Below are 7,500 nucleotides of genomic sequence, written 5' to 3'. Positions count from 1 at the left end.
GGAATGGAATATGAAGTTGTTGATGTACAGATGATGATGATGGGGGAGGAGCAGGACGAAATCCCTGGTCTGGGCCTTTCACTCCTGCCTTTTTTTTTTGGGGGGGGGGGGGGGTAATTATATACATGAGGTAGGTGTTACAGGTTTATTGCACAGTGATAGTTTCTGTCACTGTATGACTGATTTGTGTTCATCAGAGTGACGGCCTGTGGGAAGAAACTGTTCTTGTGTCTGGTTGTTTTGGGTACAGTGTTCTGTAGCATCTGTCGTGATAACCCAACCCTCCAACATTCTGTGCACTATGAAGTCGCTTTTAACAACAAGTAGATCAGAGGAAAACATTCAACCTTTTTGCCTCTTTTTTCCCCCTGGCTTTTGTAGGCAGTAGTATTGTCACAGTGCCAGAATTTTGACTTAAATACCAAGTTTGATATCTAAAAATTCAATACTACTTCAAGTACCATCAAGTAGTATTTTACCACATTGACTCAGCCAGCTTTGTAGCAGCTCTTGCACCGGGGTTTTGATGTCAGTTGGGTGTTTGTCTGTCGGCTCAATAAGTGCAATTGTTGCATTTTTGGCTCCCGGCTCCAGTTTTGATAACCAGTCTAGGTGGACTGGGATTCAGTTCAAGACATGGTGGACCGGTGCCATGTTTTCAGCTGTTTGACTCTTGACTGCTGCAGTCCGCTGTCGAGAGCCAGACCGCATTCCTGATTCCAATCCTCCTTCTTTTCAAGGAGGATGTCGGTGTCATGTAGCACTAATTGCCCATTTACCACTGTGTCCGCCTAGTTTACATTTCCCCCCAATCATTAAGCAATTCATGCTGTATGTAATTCGATTTTTTTTTTGTCGAGACACGGATGTGACGATAAAGTTTGCAAGGTGAGATGTTTGAGGGATCACTTCCTGGAGGAGACTTCCATCTCTTCCTGTGGTGTCAGCTGACTGACAGGAAGCAGAGCGGAACGTAACGCAGCGCTGAGAGGAAAACACTCGACTCGGGTACAATGAAGTAACAATTAAACACTAACTTTGACCAAACCAAATGAAAGCTTATTGTTTTCTGTGCTGGATTCTCTCAGGAAGAGCGACTGATTTAAAAACCTTTCGCCTCCATTGAGTGAAATCCCGTAGGCTGTGACTTGACTTCGGGCATTTTCAGTGGTGGAACTGGGAAACTGGGCATGCTTGTCATCATTGAAATAGATCGCAAGATTGTGATGTTTATTTCAACTTGGGCAACATGCTGCCTTCCCTTCACACACAGCTCCGCTCGGAGAAGCTCCGGTCTGTGGCAGAGCCTTCAGTGTTGATAGGCTGTTACTCGTGACGTGTAACCAATTAGATAGTGTTGTGGGCGGGACATTGAGCGAGACTACAGAGTGGTGACTACAGACAAGAGAGAGGCGGCTGCATCAGAGCCAAAGTAGCATATTTTAAAATAAATTTTACCCTTATCCGAAAAATGATCCGATCCGTGACTCAAAACCGCGACACGATCCGAACCGTGGGTTTTGTGATCCGTCGCACCCCTACTCATTGTGACGTTAGCAGGCAGACTGCTGCTCAAGAAACTGTATTAAACAGTCGCTGGCATGCAGCTATCTCCTCCATGATCGGTTTACTTCTTAATGCTCCGGGACTCACTGTCAAAGGGAATGGCCGTCTTTTTTGGGAGATTTGCAAATTTTGAGATAAGACACTGAGAGAGTCGGGTAGTGTGCGATCCCTCATCTTCCGTGTGCGTGAAGCCTCATTTCCAAACGGCGAGGATTTACTCAAAACCAGTTGTTTAGTCTGAACCGCCGTCGTCGGGAATGATTTGAGATGTGTAGTCCGACTTGAGCTTCAGCAGGCAGCGCGGCGAACTTCATCAATATGAATCGCTCACCGGTGAGTTGTGTTTGTTTGAGCTTTGTTTTGCCAAAAAAAAAAAAAACGTGGGTGTATTCCTTTTCATCCCTATCGTCAATTCTACCTCTCCTCGGCGGCCGCGCACCCTACACGAGTCCATTTTAGGCTTTCCGGCTGTCGCTCCTCTCCGGTGGCTGCAACAGGAGAACAAGCTCAGACTCCTTTTTATCTGTTTGATTGGCACGTTGAGGAGGAAGACAAGGTGCCGGGGCAGATTCCATTGGCCCTCATCTGTCAAGCGAGCGCGAGAACCGGTGTAGTTTCAAAAACGAACGCGACGTCAAATTTTTTTTTTTCCCCACACAAGTCTGCATCGATTCGACCTCAGACGTGATAATAGGAATTTGACATCAAACGTGTACTTCAGGTCTTCTTTCTCTTGTTTCTGTCTGTCTCTCTCGCTGTAGTTTGACCCTCCACGCTCTCCTTTTTCAACACTCACCTGCCTCAGTAGTATTCTGCCAGCTCATATTATTGTAGCGCGGTCTGAGGGGAGGTTCTGCGTATAATGGGGCTGCCAGTCTCCTCCGTAAATCTGCTCGGCCCTGACGCGGCGTGGCTGTCGTTTAGCCGCCGACTCTCTCCTGACATCTCACTCTGCCTCATTTGCCTCCGTTCTCGCCCTTGTTGTGGTTGTTGTCAGTTGTTTTACGCTTGTACCCGTCAGCTGTTTGCGGAGAATATCGAGCGGCGAGAGCGGACGGACTGCAGAGTATTTCGCTGAACCTGGTAAAAGGGAGTTTTGAATTGAATCTACATTCATGCTCCCTCCCTCTCTCCCTCCCTCCCTCTCTCTCTTTTCTCCAGGTATTCAAGCTGAAGGCGGTCCAGTTGGCTGAGAAGCTGCTCCCTGCCTTCAACACCCCGACAGGAATCCCCTGGGCCATGGTCAACCTCAAGAGGTCAGTGGCGGTGCCGTCCCAAGCCCCTCCGCCTTGAGCACGGGCCGACCGGGGCGTGAATAGAACGTGAGACGTGCCACTCTGGGGGAATTCCCCAGGATCGCAAATGACAGTCGGCTGAGCAGACTGGAACAAACCGGAGTCAGACTGTGTCCGTGACTTGATTGGCAGATAGCTTGCTTATGCATGGCTGGTGTGTGTGTGTGTGTGTGTGTGTGTATCATTATTTGTTTTTTCTCAGGGTGTTTGCAGGTCCTTAAAAAGTCTGCCAAAGTCTTACAATATAAGTAGAGCTGCAACGATTAATCGATTAGGTGTCAACTATTAAATTAATCGCCAACTATTTTGATAATCGATTAATCGGTTTGAGTCATTATTTTAAGAAAAATAAGTCAAAATTCTCTGATTCCAGCTTCTTAAATGTGAATATTTCCTGGTTTCTTTACTCCTCTATGACAGTAAACTGAATATCTTTGGGTTGTGGACAAAACAAGACATTTGAGGACGTCATCTTGGGCTTTGGGAAACACTGATCCACATTTTTCACCATTTTCTGACATTTTATAGACCAAACAACTAATCGATTAATCAAGAAAATAATTGACAGATGAATCGACAATGAAAATAAACGTTAGTTGCAGCCCTAAATATAAAATATTGAAATTTAAGGCCTTAAAAAGTATTAAAATATCCAAAATACACTTAAAGTCTTACAGTTTTCAGCGTGACACCGTAAAATATATGCTAAACATGTTTGTTTTTTTAGTGTATCTGATTTACTAAACACAACTGGACTTCATGTCCCTTAAGCAATTAATTTATTGTAGTTATTCTTCCTATTCTGTCCATTTCAGAACATCAGAAACAGGCTGGTATTGTCAGCTGTGTTAATTTATTTTAGTTTTTAAGTTTGTCTTAAAGCATAATTCTGGCCATTTTTGACCTGGACCCTAATTTCCATCTTTTTCCATCATAATGATCGATTTTGACCAAAACCTTGTCAACTGCTTCACTACAGAGCTGCTCACATCTTGCCTACGTGCATGGCTCTCCAATACACACTTACACACTAAATAATTGTCTAAGTATACTTGTGAGGACTTTCCATTGACTACATTCATTCCTTAACCTTCACCACTACATGCCTAACTTTAACCCGAATCTAAACCTAATCCTAAATTTTACCCTCAACCCTAAACCCAAATCCTAACCTTAAACTAACCTCCTGAAGAATAATTCAATATTATCGTTTATCGTCTTTCAGTGGAATCATATCGTGATGATATGAAGATATTTTAATATTGTGACACACATTTCTGCTGTCTAAATTGATGATGACAAGCAAATTTTACTTAAAAACTCTCATAAAATGAGGTATGGTAGGAATATTATTTGAATATTTCTGCTTTGTTTGACATCACACCTAACATCACCATTCGGTTCAATGAGATGAACATTAATTTGATTATTTAACTTGATTTTGCATATATGAACCATATCGTGATATATATTGATATCGAGAAAAATCCTTATGGTCGTCATGATATTGATTTCAACCATATCACCCAGCCCTAGCAGAAACCTTAACCAGAGTGTCTGCAGGTCCTTAAAATGTTAGTACCAAAGTCCAAGGCCTTGAAATGTCTTAAGAACAGTTAAATGTTGTGTTAGTTCTAATAGTTTAAGCTTTTTCCTCAGTGCAGTACTTTACTAATAAGAAAGTTGCCTGGTTTCTGTTTTTTTTAACTCTTCGGTCAAATTTCTCGGTTGAAACTTGTGTAACATTTTCTTTGAATTGGCATGAAAAAGTCTTTAGTCACTCTGTTAACCTGCAACACCATAACAATCTAGCTCCCATAACGGTAATGTAGCCTCAAACCCAAGTGTAACATTGCCACAGCATTTCTATCTCTTTCTATTCTTCTTACTTCTCTTTTTTTCCGCCTTTCAGTGTATCTGGGTGAGGGAGTGTGTTTGTGTGTATGTGCTCCTCTCTTTCTCTACCTTCTGCCATTTGCCACTGCTGTCTGCGGTATCTATTTATTTATTTATTCATTGAATGAAACAATGAAATGAAACAAAATTGCTTTATTAATCTGCAGCCTGTGTTGTCGCTAAGCACCCTGGCTCCGTGTGTGTGTTTGTGTGTGTGTGTGTGTGTGTGTCGGTGTGTGAGACCAACATCTTGTTGCTTTGTGCGTGGGTAGGTTGTTTAGCAGGATGTGTGTTGAACAAGAGAGGCCTGCCTCCTCTCAAGGTAACACTAATCCTTTAGAGAGCAGAAGCTTTGTGTTCTGTCTTAATCTCCCATTAGACAAATACACAAACACACACACCAATAACAGGCCTGGAATTAAGTCGTTTTTTGGCCTTTGACAAATACAAATTTATTGGGGCATCGCGGTAAAATGTAGGGCACCAAGGCCAAAACCAATGGTTATTAAAATCCTTTTTTCAGTCCTTTTTCCTCAACAAAATAAATATCCTAATAGAAAAATGAAGTGCTGCAGTGTGATACAGCACATATGTAAGATGGCTCAGACTGCAGTTAGTTACATGTCCAGTAACACACGATAACGTAAGTGTAACCCAGGTTATTTTCTGTAGCTACAAATTACAGATGTCCCCTAAACGCCTCACATGCAGACTATCGGTAGACGCTACAATTTACCGAGGTTCCCTGAACGCCTCATATGCAGGCTACTGCTACTGATAGCGTTTTTGCTATGTTCTTAATTACAGCAGCTAATTACCCGCTGTACATTTAAACTGACTCTAGTTCTGCTCAAGCACTCATAGCTCTCTCCTTCTTTTAGCGACTTTCTCGCTAATCCCACAGTTGTTTACACGCTTTTCAGATCTGCTAGTTACTTATCTTAGCAGTTAGCGATAGCTTTAGCGATGGCTTCTCTCTCTCCCTCTCTGTTTAATTAATAATTAGCTGTTAACGTTACACATACAGTACCATGCAAAAGTCTTAGGCACCCTAGATTTTTTATATAAATTTCTTATAAGTCTTAGATGTTTATTTGTTTTCTGCATTAGTGTGTCAGTAGACTGCTGTTTATTGTAATTTTTGATATTCAGAAACTTTTCATTTCATTAGTTTTGAAAGCATCTTCGCTTTATGGATATCTTTGACATATGCCTAAGACTTTTGCACAGTACTGTATATTTGCGGGAGTGGCAGAAATCTGGTGCTACTTTTGGTGTCCAGCGTGATGACGGAGACACTGGGAAACGTGAGTTTGTTTATTTGCTGCGTCACATGTAGTTATAAACAGCTTTCTTTTAAGGGACAACGGCCAGTTGAAAACAGGACATGCCAAACTGGCCGTGTGGAGAGTTCATTTTAGAAGGGGCATACGGCCACACTCCGGGGCATCCACGCCACTGGCCGTTTGGCCGTGGTATAATTCCTGCCCTGCAACAATTTGTACACATTCGAATTACAACCAGATACAAAACACACTTGAATGAAACACAACACATGAATCTCTCTTGATTACAGGCAATCTGTATCAAGTCGGCTTATTATCTCCCGCTGGGTGAAGCAAGGCTCCATTATGTGATTGCTATCATGAGTGATTGTGAATCTTTCAACCTCTTTCTTGAAAAAATCTGCTTTTTTAATCATCAGAAACATACGTTTTCATGACACCATTAAAATACCCATAAGCCTGAGTGTCGATTTGACCCGGTAGCTAGCTCTGTGTTCCCACAGAACTTCAAATCAATGTTCCAGGACGGCCGGAGCAGCGGCCATTTTTATGTGAACCGTTGGATTAACTTCTGTATAAACCGACTTACGACAAGTGACTGAGGTGAGAGGTTTTACAGCAAAGAACAAAGCAGTGGAAAACTGGCATTGCAGCTGAATGGAGTAGGTGGAGCTCTTTCACAAGCTGCTGTCTATTTAATTTGGTCAAAAGTAACCCTTAAAATTCCATAGTCGCCATTTTATGGTGTAGCCTACCAGCCAAATTACCATAGTAAACAGTCCGAGGACCGTTCTATCCATTCAAGTTCTGTGTGTGCTCCAGAACAGCCCATAGTATCCTAACACCCCGCGGGCTGTCGGAAAGAAATTCCATCTTACCGTACAAGTCTGATCCACCGTTCTTTCAAGGATTTACTCTTTGGGAATGTGTAAAACGCTGTGCAATCGGTTACAATCCGGCACAAAACCATTTTTATCTCAGAGAGCCGGCCGGTCGATGGAAAACGGCCTTGTGGCGTAAAGCACCGTGCAAGCTGTGGTTCTTTACCGAGCTAAGGCTGTTACGTGCACAGTCTTGTATCTATGTTTTTTCCTTGTTTTTGTCGAAATTCAAAATGCAAATTCAGTTTAGTTATTCATTACCGTCCCATCCTAAATCACCAGATCGGTAGAATGCGTGGAACCATATGGAGCCCACCTGTTTGGAGATCTGGGTGCTACAAATAATCGTCAGAAATCGTCTTCCAGAAACATGATGACATCAGGATTACCATATGACTAACCAGCTCCATCCATCTATCACACTCGCCCACCTGTGCCGACAAACGTGCCTCACCTTCCCATGTTCACACACACACACACACACACGCTCCCCTCCCACACACACACACACACAGGATTTGCGACCCATTAATGCTACATGCACTCATGTAAAATTGAAGCGGTTCCAGATGCCTC

General features: G+C 42.8%; 1 protein-coding gene across 1 annotated transcript in view; it reads left to right on the top strand.

Moving 5' to 3' along the window:
- Window positions 1-2,859, top strand: part of LOC139650023 (mannosyl-oligosaccharide 1,2-alpha-mannosidase IB-like) — a 151,093-nt gene extending 148,234 nt beyond the window's left edge. Inside the window, exon 8 of the mRNA XM_071526554.1 lies at window positions 2,728-2,859. Within this exon, the coding sequence (XP_071382655.1) occupies window positions 2,728-2,859 (132 nt within the window). The remainder of the gene's footprint in view (window positions 1-2,727) is intronic.
- Window positions 2,860-7,500: the final 4,641 nt, after the last annotated feature.

This window comes from Centroberyx affinis, unplaced genomic scaffold (genome assembly GCF_046629955.1).
Source record: "Centroberyx affinis isolate AG114_WGS23_722 - 3 ecotype Tasmania unplaced genomic scaffold, CSIRO-AGI_Caff_v1 ptg001429l_1, whole genome shotgun sequence".
Taxonomy (NCBI): Eukaryota; Metazoa; Chordata; class Actinopteri; order Beryciformes; family Berycidae; genus Centroberyx; species Centroberyx affinis.
Note: the sequence above shows the minus strand (reverse complement) of the source record. Positions and strands in the feature narration are given on the sequence as shown.